Source organism: Capra hircus, chromosome 28 (genome assembly GCF_001704415.2).
Source record: "Capra hircus breed San Clemente chromosome 28, ASM170441v1, whole genome shotgun sequence".
NCBI classification, from domain to species: Eukaryota; Metazoa; Chordata; class Mammalia; order Artiodactyla; family Bovidae; genus Capra; species Capra hircus.
In genome coordinates, this window is record NC_030835.1 from 17,825,832 (window position 1) to 17,848,655 (window position 22,824).

General features: G+C 52.3%; 1 protein-coding gene across 1 annotated transcript in view; it reads right to left on the reverse strand.

Moving 5' to 3' along the window:
• The window catches only part of CDH23 (cadherin related 23), a 431,691-nt gene that overhangs the window by 167,404 nt on the left and 241,463 nt on the right, over positions 1-22,824 (reverse strand). Inside the window, exons 12-13 of the mRNA XM_018042178.1 lie at positions 16,548-16,697; positions 15,911-16,069 (exon numbers count right to left, since the gene is read on the reverse strand). Of these exons, the coding sequence (XP_017897667.1) occupies positions 15,911-16,069; positions 16,548-16,697 (309 nt within the window). The remainder of the gene's footprint in view (positions 1-15,910; positions 16,070-16,547; positions 16,698-22,824) is intronic.

The window sequence follows — 22,824 nt, forward strand, 5'->3', positions numbered from 1 at the left end:
GACTTTTCAATATCTGCAAATCAATCAGTGTAATACACCACTTTAAAAAATTGAAGAATAAAAACCTTATGACCATGTCAATAGATGCAGAAAAAACTTTTGATGAAATTCAACACTCATTTATGATATAAATTTTCTAGAAAGTGGGCAGAGAGGGAACCTCTCTCAACATAATAAAGGCCATATATAGCAAACTCACAGCTAACATCGTACTCACAGGTGAAAAGCTGAAAGCACTTCCTCTAAGATAGGAAAAAGACACAGATATCCACTTTGTCACTTTTATTCAACATAGGTTTGGAAGTCCTAGCCACAGTAATCATAGAACAAGAAGAAATAAAAAGGAATCCAAATTGGAAAAGAAGTAAAACTGTCCTATTCTGCAGATGACAAGATACTATATATAGAAAATCCTAAAGATGCTACCAGAAAACTACTAGAGCTCATCAATGGATTTGGTAAAACTGCAGGATACAAAATTAATACAGAGGAATCAGTTACATTCCTATACACTAACAATGAAAGATCAGTAAGGAAAGTTAAGGAAACAATCTTATTTACTATCACATGAAAATGAATAAAATACTTAGGAACAAACCTACCTAAAGAAGCAAAAGACCTATACTCTAAAAATTGTAAGATGCTGATGAAAAAAACTGAAGATGACATACACAGATGGAAAGATATACCACAGTCTTGGATTTGGAGAATCAATTTTGACTATCCTATTCAAGGCTATCTACAAATTACCAATGGCATTTCTTTTTTAACAGAACTACAACAAAAATTTTAAAAGTTGTATGGAGACACAAAAGGCCCCAGATAGCCAAAGCAATCCTGAGAAAGAAAAATAGAGCTGGAGGAATAAGGCTCCCTGACTTCAGACTACACTACAAAGCTACAGTAATCAAGAGAGTATAGTATGGGCACAAGGACGGAAAGACAGACCAATGGAACAGGACAGAAAGCCCAGAAATAAACCCATGCACCTATGGTCAATTAACCTGTGATAAAGGAGGGAAGACAACAAAATGGATAAAAGACAATCTATTCAATAAACGTTGCTGGGAAACCTGGACAGCTACATGTAAAAGAACATTCCCTAACACCATACACAGAAATAAACTCAAAATGGATCAAAGACCTAAATATAAGATTAGACACTATAAAACCCTTAGAGGAAAACAGAAGCAGAACACTCTGAAATACATCACAGAAGTATCTTCTTTGATTCATCTCCTAGAATAATGAAAACAGAAACAAAAATAAACAAACGGGTCCTAAATGTGAAAGCTTCTGCACAGCAAATGAAACCATAAGCCAAACAAAAATATAATCCACATAATGGGAGAAAATATTTGCACATGAAGCAACTGACAAAGGATAAATCTCCAACATATACAAACAAAATATATGCAGCTCTATACCTAAAAAAAAAAAAAAAAAAAAAGAAATCCCCAATCGGAAAATGGGCACATCTAAATGGACATTTCTCCAAAAACAACATACAGATGGTCAAAAAGAGCATGAAAAGATGATCAACATCACTAATGATCAGAGAAATCAAAATCAATACTACAGCGAGGTATCACAACCTCATACCAGTCAGAATGGCCATCATCAGAAAGTCTACAAATAAATACTGGAGAGAGTGTGGAGAAAAGAGAAACCTCCTGCAATATTAGTGGGGATGTAAACTGATACAACCACTATGAAGAATAGTATGGATATTTCTTTAAAAGTAGAAATAGAACTATCATATGATCCAGCAATCCCACTCCATATATCCAGAGAAAGTCATAGTTTGAAAGGATATACAGGCACCCCAGTGTTCACTGCAGCACTATTCACAATAGTTAAGACATGGATGCAATCTAAATATCCCTCGACAGAGAAATGGTCAAAGATGTGGTACGTATATACAATGGACTGTTACTCAGTCATAAAAAAGAACAAAATGCCATTTGAAGCAACATGGACGGACCTAGAGATTTTCATACTAAGTGAAGTAAGTCTGACAGAGAAAGCCAAATATCATATGCTATCACCCATATGTAGAATCTAAAAAATGATACAAATGAACTTATTTACAAAACAGAAGCAGACTTACAGATATTGAAAACAAATTTATGGTTACCGAAGGGGAAATGTGGTGGGAAGGGATTAATCAGGAGTTTGGGATTAACATACATACACTACTATATATAAAGTAGATAACCAACAAGCACCTACTGTATAGCACAGGAACTCTATTCAATATTCTGGTAATCTACACAAGAAAAAAAAATCTTGGATTTCCCTGGTGGTACAGTGGATAAAAATCTGCCTGCTAATGCAGGGGACACAGGTTCAATCCCTGGTCCAGGAAGGCTCAACGTGCTGTGGAGCAACTAAGCCTGTGTCCGACCACTATTGAGGCCTTGCTCTAGAGCCTGTGAGTTGCAGCTACCGCAGCCCATGCACCCTGGAGCCTGTGCTCCACCACAGGAGGAGCCACCACAGAGAAAAGCCATGTGCTGCAGCAAAGAGTAGCCCCCGCTCACTGCAACTGGAGAAAGCCCGCACGCAGCAAAAGGTCCAGTGCAGCCAAAAAGAATGGGGAATCTGAGAAATTAATTAATACATGTACATGTATAAGCGAATCACTCAGCTATATACCTGAAACTAACACAACATTGTACACTATACTCCAATAAAATTTTTTAAAAATTAACTCCAAATGGATGAAAGATGTACATATATGACCTCAAACCATAAAACCTGAAAGAGAAAACACACGTGGGGAGCTCCTTGACATTAGTCTTAGTGATGATTTTTTTTTGGAGTTGATGCTTAAAGCAAAAGTAACAACCTAAAAAAATAAACAAGTGCTGCTGCTGCTGCTAAGTTGCTTCAGTTGTGTCCGACTCTGTGCGACCACATAGATGGCAGCCCACCAGGCTCCCCCGTCCCTGGGACTCTCCAGGCAAGAACACTGGAGTGGGTTGCCATTTCCTTCTCCAATGCATGAGAGTGAAAAGTGAAAGGGAAGTCGCTCAGTCGTGTCCGACTCTTTGCGACCCCATGGACTGCAGCCCACGAGGCTCCTCTGCCCATGGGATTTTCCAGGCAAGAGTACTGGAGTGGGCTGCCATTGCCTTCTCTGAAAAAACAAGTGGGACTACATCAAATTAAAAAGCTTCCAAACTTCAAAAGAAACCAACAAAATAAAAAGATAACCTACTGAATGGGAGAATATATTTGCAAATCACATATCTGCTAAGGGGTTCATATCCATACCTATGGAATGCATACAGCTCACTAGCAAAAACCCAAACAATCTGATTAAAAAATGGGCAGAGGATCCGAATAGGAGTTTTTCCAATGATGATGTGCAGATGGCCAACAGGTACTTGAAGAGGTACTCAACATCACTCATCATCAGTGAAATGAAAATCAAACCCTAGAAAGGTATCACTTCATATCCATTAGAATAACTACTATCACAAAGATAACAAATAACAAGTGTTGATGAGAAGGTGGACAGAGAACCCTTGCGCACTGCTGCTGGGAATATAAACTGGTGCAGCCACTGTGGAAAACAGTATGGAGATTGCTCAAAAAAAATTAAAAATAGAGCTACCAAATGATTCAGCAATACTAGTTCTGGATATTTATCTGATGAAAAGAATACACTAATTTGAAAAGATATCTGAACTCCCATGCTGACATCAACTTTTTTTAAAACAATAGCCAAGATATAGAAACAAGCTAAGTGTCCATGGAGACAGAATGAATAAAGAAGATGTATACATGCAGTGGAATATTATTCAGCCATAAAAAGATGGAAATTTTGCCACTGTTGACAATATGGATGAACCTCCGTGAGGGCATGAAGCTAACTGGAATAAATCAGACAGAGAAAGACAAACACTATATACTGTTACTTATAAGTAGAATTTAAACAACCACCACCACCAAACCCAGCTCACAGCTACAGAGAACACATTGGTGGTTGCCAAAGGCTGGGATGGAGATGGGTGAAATGAATAAAGGAGGTCAAAAGGTACAAATATGAAGTAAGTTCTGAGGATGTATGTAGAGCATGGTGACTATCGTTGATGACACTTTACTGTATATTTGAAAGTTGCTAAGACAGTAGATCTTAAAAGTTCTCATTAAAAAAGATGAAATCTAGTAGAATAAAACAGAAAGAACTAGGGTGTATTATCATACTTAGTAGGGAAGTATTGCTTTGTCCTACACATGGATGTGTGTGTGAGTGTGTCTTCTGGGTTATGAAGTTAAACGTAATTTTTATTATGGTTCATGATTAAAAAAAAAAAGTTTAAAAAACACTAAGCAAAGCAATGGGCCTACAGGACTTTGAGCCACTCCAGAAACAAGGTGAAAGGAACTGTAGCTGTCATCCCCTCCAACAAGGATGATGCAGTAAGATTAGGCTACTGCAGCCCCACAGCCCAGCTCAACAGAACCCTAGACCTCTGCGGCCCCCTCCCTGCTCCCACAGCCTTTCTGCCTGCTGCTTCCAGGCTCAGCTTTCAGGCCTGTGCCCCTCTCCTGGTGACCCACCCAACATAGGTGGACTTCGTCACACATTTGCTTCACTGCACTGACAAACTCATTCCGGCCCCGCTGCACTTACAGCTGCCCACTGTCCCCTCACTCGCGGGGTCCATCGCATCTTCTTTGCTCTGGTGTCTTCTGAGCAGCTGCCTGAGAGGAGCAATCGGCAGCAACCCTACTGCAGGGGGGCTGACAGGCGCAGAGGACAGGCAGTCACAGTTCCTGATGTAGGAGGGGACTGTCAGGGGCAGGCGGTCACATGCTGTCGGGACAGACAGCCTTCGGGCATCCAGCAGAATCCCTTAATTTTACAGAAGAGGACACCAAGACCCTGGGAGCCAGGGACATGCACAAAGTCACCCAGTGACGATGTAGCTCCAGCTTCTGGAGGGCAGGCTAGGCTCATGTCTCTCGACTCTGGAAACATCTGATTCTAACAATAGGCTGGAGCTCAGCATGGGAATGGACACCTTATAGTGACAAGCAGCAAGTGGGAGATAGACCCCAGGGCTTTGGAATCGGGCAGATCCAGGTATGAATCCTGGCTTGGTCACTTGCTCTGCTGGCTGACCCTGGACAGGTTACCAAACCTCTCTGGGCCTCCGTTTCTTTCTTCTGGACAATGGGTCCAGGAAGAGGTATGTAACATGCTGTAAAGTGCTTGTCATTTATATACTTAGCTTACAGCATGGGCTTACCAGGTCTGTGATGATGAACAATAGTGGCCTTTTTTTTTTTTTTTTGGACAAAGGGGCAAAGGTCAGCAGCAGACAGAGCTGCTCCTGTCAAGGATGAGAATTCTGGAGGCACCAGTGAGGGAGGCGTGAGAGGCCTGATGGTGTGACGAGGCTTTAGATCAATTTGCCAAAAATCAAGCAGTCGAGCGACTAAATGGCAGGAAACTGCTGGACCTTGAACAAGGTCTGGGACAATCCACTTAAGGGCCGAGCTAGGGGGAGCCCTGGCTCTCCATCCGGACCCAGGCTCTAGCCAGTCGCAAGCAGCAGCCCCTGGCCTCCAACCACAGGCCCTGTCAAGGCTCCTGCCAGAAGCCCAGGGTGGCAGTGGGCAGCCAGCTGTGTTCTCGCTGTCTCCTTAGCGCCTGTCCTACCTCTCATTCCATCCCATTCCGGGTTTCACGGATTGATATTTAGATTAAAGAGATAAACACGTCCAGAAGAGCACTGAGGCCTGACAGACAGAGGAACTTGGACCCGTCAATCACCATCAACCAGCTCAGCTTCCTCCCAGCGCCTGGCCCTGCTGACTGGAGTAGATTAAAGGGGCCCAGAAGTAGTTTAGACACCCCCGCCCCGAATGGGGGGCGATGCATCTATGAAGGCCCTCCAGGACAGCTTGGGAGCCGGACTAGGGTGACTACTATTTATGTGTGCGTGTGTGTGTGCGTGCGTGTGTGCGCGTGTGTGCGCGTGTGTGCGCGTGTGTGCGCGCGTGTGTGTGTGTGTGTGTGTGTGTGTGTGTGTGTGTGTCTAACCTCTCTTCCCCTCCCCAGGCTGCAGATAAAGAATTCAATTTTCTTTTAAACGGTGGGGAAATTGGAAGAGATTTTGTTCTGTTTAAGCACAGCTGGAGTCTCAGGTCTCTGGGGACTGGAGAACAATGAGATCAATTAAGATGCCTGCCGTGAGGGGGTGTCAGGAGGAGACGGGGAGAGCGTGCAGAGGTAGGGGGACAGGAGGAAGGGGAAGGGCAGCTGAGGGGACCCAGCTGCCAGGAAGTCCTGCCTCTGCTCTTTCCTGTGTTGACCTACTCACCGCTGCTGGGTTTTGCTAAAGAACTTGGATGAGGTCTAGCCTTTGGGTGGTGTTATCGTCCAGACTTGCTGATAATTCACATTGGCAATTTCTGTCACCAACTCTATACAATGATAGAATCGACCTGAAACCCCGCTATCAGAAACAGGGAGAGGTCAACTCCCCTAGAGGGGCATGGGTAACCCGGGACGCCTGGCCTGCAGCAGAGGCTGCTACCAACCACTGGTTCTGCATAGGCACCTTTCCACGCATCATGCTACAACATTGCTGAGATGGGAATCATTCTTGCTGTCTCAAAGAGGAGGAAACCCAAACTCAACGACAGTAAGCCACCTGCCCGAAGCCACCCTGCTGGTGAGAAACAGGCAGGACTCCAGCCCAGGGCTGTCTGTCCATTTCAGCGTTCGTGAAGGTACACCTGGGAGTCAGGTGGGATGAAGATGGGCGTGCCTTGCTGGGTCTGGGGAAGAGAACGGCGGGGCCTCTGTCCAGACCTGAGCATGGGCTGGGAGAGAAGGGAGCACGGAGGAAGGGCTCCCGAATCTTCCACCTCTCCCCATTTCCACTGCCTCCTGGGTTGTTGCAGCTGTCGTCTCTCACCTGGCCACCCCACTTGCACCCTGGCAGACTCCCTCTCCTGCTGGCCTGCTCTCCACACAGCAGGCTCCGTGACTCATCTGGCTCCCCTTCAGCACAGTCACCCATCCTAGGGTGACCTCCTGGCCTCCTCTGGTTTTCCCTCCTCCTCACGGAGTGTTCACCTACACCAGGCTCTTGTCTCAAGACTCTCGCCTGTGGCTCCCTCAGCCTAGGGCAGCTCTTTGCAGAATTCTCAACTCAGACGCCCCCTGCCATCCTTCAGAGCTCCATCCATCATCACCTTCTGTGAGAGGCCCGTCTTCTTTGACCATGCGGCGTTCTTCGATGCCACAGCTGGGACTCCCTTCTTGCTGCCCCCAGCTATCCCCTCCCCCATGGCACGTGTCCCTCTCCGACACAGTCTGGATTTCCTTATTCTCCCGCCCCTGCACGTGCAGGGAGGCTGGCCTGTCTCGTTCACTGTTGTCATTTCGGGCCGCTGATCGACAGTCACTGAATGAAGGCGCATGGTAGACGCATCTGGGGGTGTGAACGAGTATAGTAGAGGTCCCTTTCCCCCAGGGAGAGCAAAGTCCTGCTCTGGGCGGGGCGGTGGGGAGGCTTCTGCAGGGGAGAAACGGGCTCACAGGGCACCCAGTGCCATCAGCAGCAGCCCAGGCAGCAAGGTCAGCTGGAGCAGACCTGTCTGCAGGGGGAGGCTGAAGGGCGGGGCACATTTCAACCTTGACCTTGTAATCACATGCCCTGATTAGGACAAAGCGACCCTTGAATCTGGTGGCCATTGCACCCCCTGGACCCCTGCCCTTGTTCCTGGGCTGCAGCCTGCACCCCAGACCCCACCTGATCTAGGAAGAATCATCAGAGGGCATCCAGTTTACCCCCGCCTTGGAATGAGCAGGAAGCCAAGGCCCAGAGAAGGGTTGAGACTGGCACAGGGTCACAGGGTAAGTTGGGGTCTAAGAGCCCAGGCCTCGGGGCTCCCTGTCCAGCAGTGTTCCGCCAGTGCCTATCGCCAGAGCGGGTGTTTGGGTGCCTGGCACAGGTAGCGAAACAGAAGTTACAAGGCTTCGGATTCAGACAGACACCTCTGCCCTTGACTTGTTGGGTGAAAGTGGGTGTATAATCTACCCTTTCCCTGCCTCAGTTTCCCTCATGAGACTGCTGCCTCCATTCTTCCTTCAAGGAACCTGCCCTAGACACTCCAGACCACAGGAGTCCAGCCTACTCTGTGCCACACACCCCAGGCAGGGGGGCACCCGGACAGAGAGAACCTGCCTTCAGGAAGTTCTCTGTGGAGTGGGCAGGAGAGGACATTAACCATGCTGCCCCCACAGAAATGGTGAGAACAGCCAGGGAGAGCGAGGTGCCTGAGAGGAGGGGGAGGGCCTCAGGGGAGGTGGGCCTGTGCCCATCACAGAGGGAGACAGCTTCTTATGGGGAGGCTGCCATTAGAAGAGCTGCCTCTTAGGGTTGGCAGGCTTTTGATGGTCCCAGACAGGAGGGAGGGAAAGCCAGGTGCAGGAGCCGTGTGAGGACATGCAGGGAGGCTAGAGACTCTGGGCAGGCAGCAGAGAAGGGGTGTGAGGGATGTAGTGGGGCCGAGGGTTGGAAAGTGGCTCAGGGCTGGGGTGTGGGGGCCTTGAATGCCAACCCAGGCCTAGAGCGCTAGAACTTTATGAGCCAGGGAGTACCAGGGCTTACTCTTTTCTCTCCCTTCCCCTGTTGGTGGAGAGCTCTTCCCGGCTTAAGATGATTTCGGAAGGGTTCCTGTTTGTGCTCTTCTGCTTGTGTTTGCGCAGGGCTTCCCTTTCCTGGAGGCTTCAGGTGGTAAAGAACTGGCCTGCAGCGTGGGAGACCTGGGTTAAATCCCTGGGCCAGGAAGATACCCTGGAAGAGGGCATGGCAACCCACTCCAGTGTTCTTGCCTGGAGAATCCCCATGGACAGAGGAGCCTGGTGGGCTACAGTCCATGGGGTCGCAAAGAATCAGATATGACTGAGTGACCGACCTACCTTCCTTCCTTCCTTCCTTTCTGGAGGGGGAGTGGGAACTGGCTCTCTCCTGGCCCCAGGCTCATGTGCAGTATTTCAGGAAACGGGTGCTGACTTGGAGTGAGCTCTGAGGGGGTCTAAGACACCTTCGCTTGTGCAAATTCTATGACATTCTTCTCACTGACGGCTGGGGAGGGACTATAGCTCCTCTTCTTGAGTGTGAACCTGCCTTGGTGACTCACTGTAACCAACAACATTCAGCAGAAATGATGTGGGGTGCCCTCTAGGCTAGGTCACAAAAAGCCACATGGCTTCTGCCTGATTCTCTTGAGACATTCATTCCCTGGAGGCCTCTTCTGGGAGGTTCCCGCTGCAGACCGTGTCTGAGATGCCTGGGCCACGTGGAGAGACCACAGCCAGGAGCTTGGAACACAGTGTCCAGTTGCAGCCCAGGCACTGGACAGAGGGGTGGGGGTCACCCCCCAGACCTGGAGGGGCAGAGAAGGGTTCCTCTGCTCCCCTGTCCTCATTCCTGACCCACCCGATCCATGAAAGTAAGAAAACGGTCACTGCTTTTTGCGGCCAAATGTGGGATGGTTTCTTACGCAGCCCTTGGAACCAAAACAAGCTTGGTGGACCCCTGCTTGGAGCACAGCACATGCAAGTGATTACTGAGGCAGTGCTGCCAGAACGTGTGAACAGACAGAAACAACGGACCACCACGGAGCTCCTCTGGGCACAGAGCTGTGGAGTTCCTGTGGCCAGGACAGGCTACGTGATCTGCATAATTTCCCAATGCACAATGAAAATGCAAGGCCCCTTGTTCAAAACTGAACAATTTCAAGATGGTGGCAGCAGAGCATCAGACCCAGGGTGGGGCTCTCCTAATTCCAGCTTCCCAAGCAAATGCCCAGTCTGCACTCACAAGGAGCCCGTCCTCCTGTCTCACCTGCTGTGGGCTCCTCTGAGTCTTAGCTCTCCTCCTGCATCCTCATTTAACCTCTGTCTCCTGTTACCTGACGTTGCTGTCTGAGTGCCAGAGTCCAGGGTTGGACACAGGCAAGAACTAGCCAGTGTGTCCACTGAGAGGACCCACTGTCCAGTGGAGTTGGAGCCAAGGATAGAGTACCCAGGACCCAGGTTTAAGCATGGCAAGTGATTCACAGAAGTGAGTCCTCAGTGTTCTCTGAAGCTCCACTGAGCCCCAGATTCTATGGTGGATAAGAACATAAGTAACAGTCCTCTAGCTGTTAGAGCTGCCAGCCACTCAAGCTTTCTCGGGTTAAGCAATCTAAATGTACCTCTTTTCATCCTGGGACAGATACTACTTCTATCATCCCCACAGCAAATTCTGGGGACTGGAGATTGGGCACAGCCAGGCATCTGTCTAGGGTCACAGAGATGGCAAGGGTAGGGGCACGATTTCAACCTGGGTCTCTCTGGTTTCCAGGTTTTGCTCCTAAGGTTCCCTCCTGAAGGTACTGATGCAGCTGGGAGGCATCGCCCCAACTTGCAGAGTAGCAAGCCCTTCTGCGAGGGGTCAGGGGGACCAGGAAGCATCACTTAAGCCGAGGCAGGGGACTGACCTTTCCAGATCACCTTGCAGGGCCATCGAGTTCCCAGCACCTGGGGTGAGGCCCATGTTAAATTCCTTGGATTTAGCAACATGGGAGGGGGTGTGCCCTGAGCCTGCAGGCATCACAGAGCTAGGGAAGAGGCCCTGCAGCCTGACAGCTGATAGAAGAGGCATGCTACATTTCAATCCTTTCAGGACCGAGTCTGGCCTTTACCAGGGTCTGCCTGGGGCAGTGACATCACATCACCTTTCCCTTTTGGTGTCAGTGGTGCTCACTATGACCAGGGGAGGAGGAGAAGGGGACCAACAGCAGCAGGGCTGCCTCTGTTGATGCTGCTGGGGAAGGAGGCCAGGCTGGATGACCAGGAGAAACTGGTGAGCTCCAGGAGCGGGGAAGTGACCACCTTGGAATCATTACCAAACTTCCAGATGGGGGCTGAGAGGGAGGCAAGGGAGGGACAGGCAAGGGAGCTCTAGAGAACAGTGGGTGGGTGAGGGACTCCCGAAGGACAGGAACAGGTCTTTGTTGCCAGGAGTGAAACTGGACAGCAAAAATCAACCCTTCCTCTTAGGCACAGTGAGCTGGAATTAAGTCTCATGGAACCAGAAGGCCCTGAAGCAGCAATGGCCCCACCATCTTGCTTTATAACGAGGACACTGGGGCCCCAGGGGCCCAGGGACATGCCCAGGTTACATGGCTTCTCTGAGGGCAGAGCCATGACTCTGAGCCCTGCTGCCATCAGCTCAGCCAGGAGGCCAGCATGACTTGCTGACATTTTCTGAGTGTTCCTGGCCAGGCTCAGCGCCGAGCATCTTCACCCACCACTCTACCGAACTGTCACAATACTCCCGCGTAGGATCCTGTCAGGGTACCTCCCCAGGTGGCAGGGGAGGAAGCAGGCCCATCTTGGCAGAGTTGGGCTTACACACAGGCTGAAGGGTGCACAAATGGGGCCCTTTAGGGCCAGTGACAGCAAGAACCACAATTTAGGTCTGTAAACCCTTAGCTATTTCATCCATCCCACTCCGCTGAAGCCTACCAGCAGCCTAGGCAATACAGGCAAGCACGACTTCCTTCACTACATCCCAGAGGAGTTACTGGTCCACAACAGAACAGGATTCAAGGACCTGCCTGAGAAGGTACCAGCCTCCCAAGGATGGGCTGGCAGAGGAGCCAGGAGGGTTTGGCACTCCACCCCTAGGTTAAGCACACTGAGCTGGTTCTGGGCCCCACACCTGCCCATCAGGGCCCTTATGTACATCTCCTTCTTGCACTGTTTCCTGCCCAGGGAAGAATCCTATCTTGTCCAACAGTCCATCCTCTGCCCATCTCTGTTGAGCAGCCCCCTATCCCCAGAGCAGAGAAGAAAGTGGGATGAGACCTGCCCTTCCGGCTGCTGTTCCTCCCCAGTGCCCTCCTCTCACTGCCCCGGGGGACACGAGCTCCATACTACAGGCGGCCAGACTGGTTCCTTTCTGCCAGCTGTCTCCCAAATGCCGGCCACAGGCCACCAGGATGGAATGGGTAAGAGAATGTGAGTGGATGAACACAAGACTCCTCCACTATCAGGACAGCAGCCCAGTGGCTGCGTCTGGAGTAGGCACAGCTCAGGAGGAAGACAGACTGCTGACCCTCCCCCGCCCTCACGCCCCCCTCAGAGAGGCAGCCCTCCAACTCCTTACACATCACACGCCCCTCACTGCATTCTAGCCACAGGGCCTTTGCACATGCTACTCCCTTTTTCTCCAATGCGCTTCCTTCCGTTTGCTCACCTGTTAATGCCTACTCAATTGCTACGTCCTCAGGGAAGCCTTCCCCAAGCCCAGTCAAGGTCAGGTGCCTTGTTACAGGTTTTCACAGCCTCCTGATTTCTCCACACAGCAAGTAATGTTGAATATAAAGATTCATTTCTTAGTACTAACATCAGGCCTTCCCAAGAGACTATAAACTTCATGAGGGCAAGACTCACATCACCACTGCGTCCTCAGGGCCATGTGCCTGACACAGTAGTGGGGATTCAGAAAACATTTGTTCCATGCATGTTTAGATTGCTCTCTTACTGTTCAGCAGCACCCACATACCCCCACCAGACCCAAGTATCAGCAAGGCTACAGGGCTACCCGAAGCCCAGAAGAATCCTAGGTAGAAACCCCTCAGTCTTTATACTCAAGTCCTATTATTATTAGATCAGGAGGCAGGATTGGAAGGTGAGAATCAGAGCAGGCTGGGGATACGAGAGGGGAAGAAACCACACAACCCAGAGGATGGGGAGCCACCAGCACCATTCACACATGTGCTCTATACCCGTATCTGAGTGCACGTAGTTGCAAACAAATAAACACACAGACACAAGGACATGTCTGTGCACACGCACACACACACCCCACAAGCAAACATGCGGTGAGTGTGCCCCTACACAGCCTTCCCCTCTGTGGTCACCCTTCAGAGTGGGGCTCAAGGTCAAGCCTGTGACTGCTACATTCCTGCCCTTTCCCCTCAACCAGTAGCAGCTCATTTTTCTAGAGCTGGGGGCTGTAAGGGTCTCAAAACCTGGGGTGAGGGAGGTTCAGGGAGCAGGGAGGTATGAAGAGAGGCCATCCCAGCTGGGATGCCTGCTGTGGTGAGGGTCGGAGAGGCCCCTTGCAGCAGGCTCTGCCCTGGCCTTCAGTGCAAATTAAAACATTTTCCTTTTCTTCATAATTTTTTTTTCTGACATAGCTGCCCATGAAACATTTTAATAACATCCCAGAAAAGGTCAAGGAGAAGGAATTTCACAGTCTCTGAGCAGGTGGCTATAACTTCAGCCCCTCCTGGAGCAAAGTAGGTGGAGAGACTGGGCTGACACTGGATCCGAGGGGAGAAAGGCAGGGTGGGAGAAGCCAGGGCAGTGGGTGTGGCGGGCGTGACCATGACCTTGCCACCTGCTAGAAATGAAGGCTCTTAAGAGGTGATATGGGTAGAGGAGTACACACTGAAGCCAGGGAGGCAGGGCCCATGGTTTCACTCTGGGACCTGAGCTCCTTCAGACACAGAGTTCTGCCGCTAGAGCTTATCACGGGGTGAAACAGCCCCTCACAGCTGCACAATTCCACAGACCCTGGGGCTGGGGTTGTGACAGGAAGTTGCGAAGGGCTTGACAGACACACTCAGGAGCTAGAGGTAGCCCAGATGAGCCAGGCCTGAGTGGGGACCCTCAGGCAGCCACAGAGGCTGAACACATCTGCTAAACATCCAGAGGGGCTGGGAAAAGGGTCATGGGCAGGGGGTCCATGCAGGCCCAGGAACTACTCCAGTGCTTGAGGACACCCAGTATGAGAACCTACTCTCCAGTGCCAACCCTGGATGGAACTGGGCTTCACACATAGTCCTTGGCACCTGCAGCTGGGCATCAGCCAAGAGGTGTGCCACCCTACACCTCACAACCCCACCCCTGCCCCCTAGGCTCCCTCAACCCTTGCCAGGGCCATGGGAGATGGGGACTGCAAAGCAAGACCCTTCTTCTCCAGCAAGAGTGACAGGACGGAATCCCTAGTCACCTGCCAAGCCTGGGCCTTAAGTATAAGCTTTTTCTTGAAGTATAATATGTAGAAAAGTACACAAGTCATAGGTGTAGTCTTATGAATTTTCAAAGATCACACCCCATGTGACCAGAACCCAGATGAAGAATCAAAACATTCTATGACATCAGAACTTTCCCCTGAACATCCTATGACATCAGAACTGCCCCATATAAAGATAACCACTATGCTAATCCCTTTTCCTACAGATCAATTTTGCATCTATTTTATACTTAGGGAATCATACAAAAAGTATTCTTTCATGTAGAGCTTCCCCCCCTGCAGTATTATATTTTTTGTGAGATATATCCATGTTCAGTGTGGCTACGGTTTGTTCACTCTCCTTGCCATACAGTATATCCATATGGCCACAGGCCCTGTAGAGACAGGCTGTTTAGGTGTCCTTCACCCTGACATTGGAAGGTGGCTGGGGGGATGAAGAGGATTTCTTCGGGTCTAGAAGGCCAGAGCCCCTGGCCTTGCTCGCTGGTGGGGCCCTTAGAGGCTGCAGGAGGGCCCATGGGGCCTCAAGCACCAGGTGACTGATTGCAAGGAGCAACTCGGTGAAAGCTGGTGGAGCCACAGGCTGGGGAAGCATCCGGGGAGAAAACAGCCGCAGCAGACTTACTGTTTGTCTGACGGCCTGCCTAGCTAAACATCTGTTTGAAAAATTAATAACTGTCAGATGGGAAGGACCTGGGGGCTGAAAACAGTTTCATACCATCTGTCTATAGAGTAAACACACTTTGGAGTATGGGGTCTGGGATCGACAGGCAATGTCTGTGCCTGGAGTGAAAATGCAGCGAGAAGGCAAGAATTTTGGGGGTCTCCCTTTTGGGCAGGGAGGGGCAGCAGCAGGTTAAACGCTCTAAGTCTTACTGAGCACCTACTATGGGCAAGCCCTCGAGCCTGTGTAGCACACATCTGCCACCAATCTGCTCAGCAACCCTCTTTGTTCTGATAACAGAGGCTGCTGTAGAATAGCCCCTGTCCCATTCTCAGTCCATGTAATGTGAATGGGGCTGACCCACGCCCTGACTCCACTAGCGGGAGCATGACGCATCTCTGGTATATCAGAATTACGGTGCTCCAGTAAGCTGGGTCAATGAGAATCAGCTCTGGGAGTTTTGCTGGAACTACTGAAAAAGAACATTTCTTTTCCCCCACTGGGGTTGATAAATTGGTGAGAAATGAGCCTAGGGGTGCTGGTGTGCCTCTCTGCCAACACAAAAAAGCAGAGGCCAGCACTGAAATCAGATGCCTGCCCAACCTAGCGCCTGGATACAGCCATGCCTGAAATCACTTACACTTTCGAGTTACACGAGTCAATCCTTTTTTTGTTGTTGTTTGTTTGAGCCAGTTAAAGGTTTCTATCCCTTGCAACTACGAGTCCTGACTGATACACTGGGAGGGTCCCCTGTCAAGGTCTCAGCAAAGACAGCTGGGGAGGTCCAGGAGCCCATTCTTCTGTGGTGACCACGCTCAGAGAGACAGCACTGCCCTCCTGAGAGATGGCTGGCACCTGTCCCCATTAGAAGGTAGGTCTAGGGCTCCTGGCCCACTCAAGCTCACCATCTCTCAGGGACAAGGCAGAAAACCAACCCTGGGCCCAACTTCATCTTTTCCCAGGTGGGTGCCATTTCCACATTGCTTCCCTGGCCAGGGAAGCCTCATCACGAAGAAATCAGATGCTCTAATACACCAACACCACAACCTCTGAGGGCTTGGGGGTACCCCTCCCCCCGCTCCCCTAACTGGCCATACTCCTTGGGGAAAATCCCTCTGGACGCCTCCTGCTGGTTGACCCCAGAGCTGAGCTGCCCTGCAAGGGAGAGGGGACTCACCAGGACTGTTAGCACTGAGGTCCCCACGGTGACATTCTCATACAAGCTGACGTTGTACAGTGGCTGGCTGAAGATGGGCCGGTTGTCATTCTCATTGATGAGGGTGATCTTCACCTTGGCATAGCCCACATGGTCAGGCACACTCTCGTTGGCAAAGAGCTGGGTATGCAGAGCAAGGAACCAGTGAGCACTTGTATGCTCCTGGAGCCCTCGTTCCCATGAGTTCCCCTGGGGCCTCCACCCATCCCAACCCAGAGCACCTGTCTGAGTCACTGCCCGTCCCAGATGCGTGCTCCTGGGAACCCCTCCATCAGTGCTCACAGGGCCAGGGTGGTCAAGAATCTGCTGGGGAGGCAGGGGCTAACGGGGGCTGGATTGGCTGAGGCTGGGCAGCTCTTGATGGGCTTCTGAGACTGCGATGGTACCTAATAAAATTCCACTCAATGCCTGGACATTTCCTCATCCTCCTTGAAAAGGGGAGGCCCAGGCCAGCCCCTGCCATAGCTCGGTGGGCTTCTCTAGGTCAGACCCAGAGGGAAGAATGGGGAGAGGTTGCAGGGGACATTGAAGGGGACGGTGTTGCCCCCGGCCTCCCCTGGAGTCCCCCTCCCAGCCGAGGAGAGGTGAGGGGACTTACGTCAAAGTTGTAGCGGTCCACAGTCTCATAGTCCAGGGGGATGGCCACTCGGATGCGGATGTCTGCCTTCCCTTGGACGGACGTTGGGGAGATGATGAAGTGGTGGGAGTTGTTCCCCACCAGGTACACCTCAAACATGCTGTTCAGGCCCTGGGTCAGAAGAGAGAAGAAACCAGTCAGAGCGTGGGAAGCCAAGGCCCGGAGCATGGCTGGAGGAGCAGGGCAGCAGGGGCAGGGGCAGATGAGGTGCTGGGACCGGAGTAGGACTTGTCAACTCCCCACCCCAAAGTGGTCTGGCCTCCCCTGTGTGATGCTGGCTTGGCTCCCTGGCCCTCCTGCCCATGTCCAGGCCTTCTGGAAATTTCCTCCCATTCTTTTTGCCTTTATCAGCCCATCAGATGCCCACCATCTCTCTTTTGGGTGGTTTGGCTCATTTTCCATCTCCCACTCCCTCTTTTGTTCCAGTGACACTAACTGGGGGGAGTGTCTGCAAGACCCAGCAGGGAGGTGGTGGAAAGAAAAGGAAGAGGGCCAGAAGGGAGTGGAGGGGATGAAGCAAGTAAGCATTCAGGGTCAGCTTGGACCAGAGAGGGCATGAGGGCTGCAGCTGGCAACTGCTTTTCCTATATCCCCTCTCTGGATCATGTCAATCAGGGGGAATGTGGAGTAGCAAGCACCCAGATGGCTGAGTGGCAAAGTGAACCCCTGTATTCCCCTCTCTGTGGCCAGGCACGGTGGCCGGGAGGACACAGGATCCCAAATAGTGCAGAGTTGTCGTGCCCTTCACTGGTTCTGCCAGAACTCAGCAGCCAGAGGCCATGGTTTCAGGCAAGGAGGCCTCACTCTAGGTCAGGTGTTTCTGATCACTACAATCAGGGCCAGAGCCCAGGGAGCCCTCAGACGCCACCTGGCTTGTCCTCACACGGGTCGTGTGATATCTCCATGCTACCCACGCCCCAGATCATGGGACGAGCCACTCTTGAAGGCAGGAGACAGGGCTTACTAACTCCCCAGAGACTGGCTTCCTCTGAAAGTGATCCAGGCTCCTGCATGGGGGGAACTAACCCCCAGACTAGCCCCCCAACCTCAAACCTCAGCAGGGGGCCTGTGGTTTGGAAACAGTCAAGAGCCTCTCTCCACTTCTGAGGAAAAGCCCAATGGGTTACTGAGCTAGGCTCTCCGCACCAGAAGGACGCCGCCTCCTCCTCAGCCTGCATGACCCTCCCTGGCCCAGTGTCCAGCACAGCCCCTCTGTGCAACTGGGGGCTGGCAGGGAGGCACGCCCCTTTTCTTGGCTGCCCAGGGATATGTCTGTTGAGGGGTTTCCTTCCAGAACTTGTTTCTGTTGAAAGAGAGGCATCCAGGCAACCTGGAAGCCTTTACACAGTCAGAGAGGGAAGGATGGTCCCAGCAAGGATAGAAAGGACCCCCTCAGCAAAGCCTGATGCCCTCAGAGCTGTCCCTTAGGTGCTCAGATACATTTGCGCAATGAATACATTTTAACATTTACCCCTAGGTCTCTTGAGTTTTTTCTACTTACAACTACAAATTGGTGAAATAAAGGGACTGCCAATTTTGGGGTCCAGGCAAGCAGCGGGCCCTCCAGGGCCCCCAGGACAGAAGGGCTCCCGCAAATTGTGCGGGCAATGCTCCTCTGGCCCTGTTGGGATGTGGAGTTTCCTAGGCTCCCTGGCGTTGAATCTATCCGTCAGATGGAAGGGACCAATTAAATGCTCGAAGGGGCACTAATAGCCAAAGCCAGCGGACTGTGACAGCTCCGAGCAGCTGACATTGATACTTCTTCCTCCCATGGACCTTGTCCCCGAGAGGGTGGGGTTTTCTGAACCCGCCCCCCTGCCCACCATGCCTCCCAGCCTCTGCCCTTCCCAGGCTCACTTACCAGGTTCTATCAGTGGGAGTCGGTCAGTCAAAGGGTATGGAGACAGAGAAGAAGCCGGAAAGGTACCGAGAGGAGAAAGGAATCAGAGAATGCGGTGAGGTCCAAGGTCAGGGTAAGGGAGAGGGGCCGAGATGGACCTTGGGAGTGCACTGGCTCCAGAGGAACAGCCCCCTCTGCAACTGATGGGCCATGGCTTCTGAGGGCGTCAAGGAGGGATGGGTGTGTGGGGGGCATGCACTCAGGTGCTGGGGTGTGGGGAGGTCTGTGCAGCCCCACACCCAGGGAGGGGGGACACAGAGGAAGATGGCACAAAGTTGGGAGGGGGCTGGGCTACTGTCTCCCTGAGCTCCCTCCCTCCTCACCGAGAGCGAGGCTGAGAAAGGAGGGGCTGTGCCCTTCTGCCCTACTCCCAGGAGCCTGGACAGAACCCCTGGAGGAAACGATCCCACGCATTGTCATGTTTTAATCTTTCTAACACAGAAAATGTCCACAGCAAAACACATGTTGGGAGCCTTCACATAGTTCAAAAGTGTAAAGGGCAGACGACCGACACACTTTCCCCACTGTCCCCGCCACTGGAGCGTCTTCCCTAGAGACGACCACACCCTGATCTTTAGTATCTTTCCCCAGGAAATCCATGCACATATAAGCACTGTGATCTCTGCCTCTTCCACATAAACAGTAGCGTGCTTCCACTTAAAACCACGTTCTGAAGCTTGATCCACAACTGTACAAAGAGCTGACAGTACGAAGAACAACCACACAGCACACGTTCACTGGACACCAGCGAACTCTCTGCCAGAACGACCGAGAACAGCCCTCTGCAGTCCTGGCGGCCGCGGGAGCCCATCCCCGGGGCAGCGCGAACCCACAGCAGAGCAGGCACACCGCACCGCAGGTGCTCAGGCGCCGGGGCTTCAGCAGCCTTTCCTCACCCACTCCTCTGTGCGAGCTTCTTCCCGGGGGCCACATGATGGACATGAAGGAACACTGGAGCCTGGGGACGCCTCCAGAAGAAATGGAACTCACAGAGGCGGGCAGCAGCGTGAGGATAAGAAGAGCCCGGCGCCCAGGCCCGAGTGCCTTCCAGACCAAGGGAGGCAGAGTTGGGGCCTGACGTGGGCGTCCCCCAGATGCAGCTCCCGGGTGAGAGGGGCAGGTACTGGCATTTCAGCCAGCAGTGTGAGTGGACTGAGCAAGCCGAGATGGCACTGCTGAGCACTCCGCGGCCGAATCTAAGAGAACGCCAGCGGAAGTGGCTGCCCTAAGTGGTTGTCTTAGGAATGAAGGGAAAATGGATTCCAGGTGGAGAAAGTGGCTTTAAACACGAAGTCCTTGGGCCTCAGTGTGTATTAGAATCACCTGGAGGCTTGGTAAAGTACAGACTGCTGCCCTCCTTCCTCCAGGAATATCTGATTCCGTAGGTCTGGGGCGGGGGTGGGGGTAGGGGGAGGGTCATGAATTTGCATTTCTTAAAGTTCCAGGTGATGCTCCTACTGCTGCTGCTGGTCTGAGCCCACCATTTGAGAAGGACTGGTCTAAACAAAGGCGCGGAGAGGGGAATGAACACCTAATAAGGAGGCAGACAAGCGAGCTGACTGCAAAGGGTTCGCGTATGGAAACTGGGGAGCCTGTTGGGGTATCAGGGGGTTGTGTCTCTCCTGGGGGCCCACCGCAGGCACCATCTGGAGGGCTCTGGCCTTGTGTCCATGTGCAGTGGGGACACCAGGGTTTAAAAAGGAAGATGAACCTGGCGGCCAAGTGCAAATCACATCTGCACAGCCCTCCTTACCTGGCTGCACATCAGAACTGCCAGTGGAGCTAGAGAAGAAACACAGAGGCCCGGGGCCACTGAGTCAGACTCTCTCAGGGGTGGGGCCCAGGAAGCTGCATTTTTCGAGGGTCTTCAGGGAACCACGCTGCACAGTCAGGGAAGACCTCAGGCAGGACAGGGAGGGCAGCCTGGAGCACCCGCAGGGACCCAGAAGGGCGAGCAGGGCAGCTGGTTACCCATCAGCCACACATCAACACCGCTGGGGGAGCTTTAAAGTTACCCCCATGGCTAGGCTGCACTCCAGACCAAGGACACCAGACTCGGGGTGAAGGAGACGAGACGTCAGGAGCTTGTGCCGCTCTCAGGCTACTCACTCCAACGGGCACCCAAGGATGAGGACTACTCAGAGCAGCGGTTCTCCGGGTGCGCTGTGGGACCAGCGGCATCACCTGGAAGCTTGTCAGAAATGCACAATCTGGGGTCACACTCAGAAACTCTGGGGGTGGGGCCCAGCACTCTTTTAGCAGACTCTCCAGGGGTTCTGATACACGCTGATGTTTGAGTATCAGCTGGACACAGCAAGGCTGGTGGCGGGGTGCAGAGCAAGTCGGAGCAGTGAGAAAACTGACCAGCGAGATGTGGCGGATGAGAGGCTGGAGAGAGGACAGAGTGGGGCTGAGACCGTGGCGCACAGACAGAGGGGCGGAGGGGACACCTGGGAAGGTGGTGCTGAGCTCAGTGCAGACTCAGAGCGAGCACCTGGCCAGGTAAGAGCACTGGGCTTCCTGCCCCTTCAGGTGAGATCTCTGGGTCTCAAGGAATGAGATCTCTTCTCTTCCCTTGATCTGCCACCAGGGGACGAGGTGCACTAGGCTTGATCCTGCAGCTGTCAGGACCCCTCATACGGCTGTCCTGAGACCCCAGGACCCCTCTGGCTAAATTCTCTCAAATGCTCAGCCTGCCCCTTCCAGAATCTGCCAAGAGGTACTTGGCTTGTGACTCTCAGTCCCTTGGGATGTGTGTATGGGATTCTTACCTGGTTCGCTAAGTGGGTGCAAACCCCCTATGAATTGCAGCCCTTGGCCCAGAGCCTTCGAGAACAGCCACTTCCATACACCAAGCCCCCACCATGTGCTTCCCACACCTTAACCCGAATCTCCACAACATCCCACTGACATCGGCATCGGTCCACCCCTTTTTACATAGAGGGAAACTGAAGCCAGAGAGGGTAACTTGTTCAGGATGGACAGCTTGGGTCAGTACTGACTCATAGAGTCTAAGCCCCTCACCACCCTGCTCTCCTGCGTATCTCTCCCTCTCCAGAACACTGTCCTCATGGGTGCAAAGAACTGGCATCAGATGGCACTGGAGAACCCTTCCTATATTCACTAAATGCCAGGAGTGTGGCCCAAGGGGCAAAGCATGCCTCTCCCAAGATCAGGGAGAAGGTGGAGGGGAGGGCAGTCAGATGGCAGAGGGTATGCCTGCTTCTCCCAGTCCTGGCTGGGTCTCCTCCACGCCCTTGCTCTTTGCTTGCTGCCAGGCTACTTGGTGAGGCAGGGAAGGAGGGAGGTGGGGAGAGGCAAGAGGCCCTCTTGGAGCTGTCGAGGGGCAATTTTGTTGGGAGGAAAGATAAAGAGAAACATCAAAAGGAGTCCCAGTGTGTGTGGAGTGGAGCCCGGTGGATTAAATTCTTTTCCAGCTGGGAGAGGCGATGAAAAGGCTGATAGCTGGCAGCCGCGGGTCCCAGAGCCGAGCTGCAGCGACTGCCCTCCCCGCACCAGGCTGGGGAGCCGCCTGGCTGCCCGTGGGGCTGCGACAGTTCGGCTTTATTTACTTATTGGAGGGAGAAGGACGCATGAAATCACTCCTCGCTCCCCCAACCCCATGCAGCAAGCTATGATTTGCTTTGCTTCTGGTGACTGAAGTCTTACCCCCCATGGAGGGCAGCACGCCAGCCCCTGGCCCAAGTTATCAGCTGCTGCCAGAAGGGGCTGCCTCCCCCTGCCTCCTGGAAGTGGAGGGCTGGCCTTGAGAGCGGTCAGAGCAGACATTGCCCGGCAGGGACGCTCTCACGTCACCTCTCTGCAGCTCCCACAGTTAACACTGGCTCCATGATGGACCCAAAATCGTTTTCAACTATGTATTGAGAGTTTATTGCAACTATTAGCTCACTGAGTGTTCACAACAACCCTGGCAGAGACCGGGGTGGGATTCATACTGGCTGACAGCTGCCATATGCAGGGCCCTTCCCTCCTCCTGGGGAGCGGATTCTGCCCTGTCAGGCCACTAAGCCTGCTTGGGGCTGTCCTGTGTGCTCTCAGAAGCTGCACCTGACTTCTCTCTGGATGTGGTTTCCTGCAGTCATCCCCTGGTACTTCCCTCTGCAGATGACCTGTGCCCCAAAGGAGGAAGGCCTGACCTAGCCCCCAGGCTCCTTCATCCCTCCGACTCTTGCTGGGTTCTCCCCATCCTGAGGCACGTCCCTGCTGACGGCGGCACCAGTTTGCCCCTTGGAGATGCTCATCTCCATCTGCTTGTTGGTCAGGGTCATGGCTGGGCTGGTGATCCAGTGGTGTAACGTAGTGGGGAGAAGGTTTCAG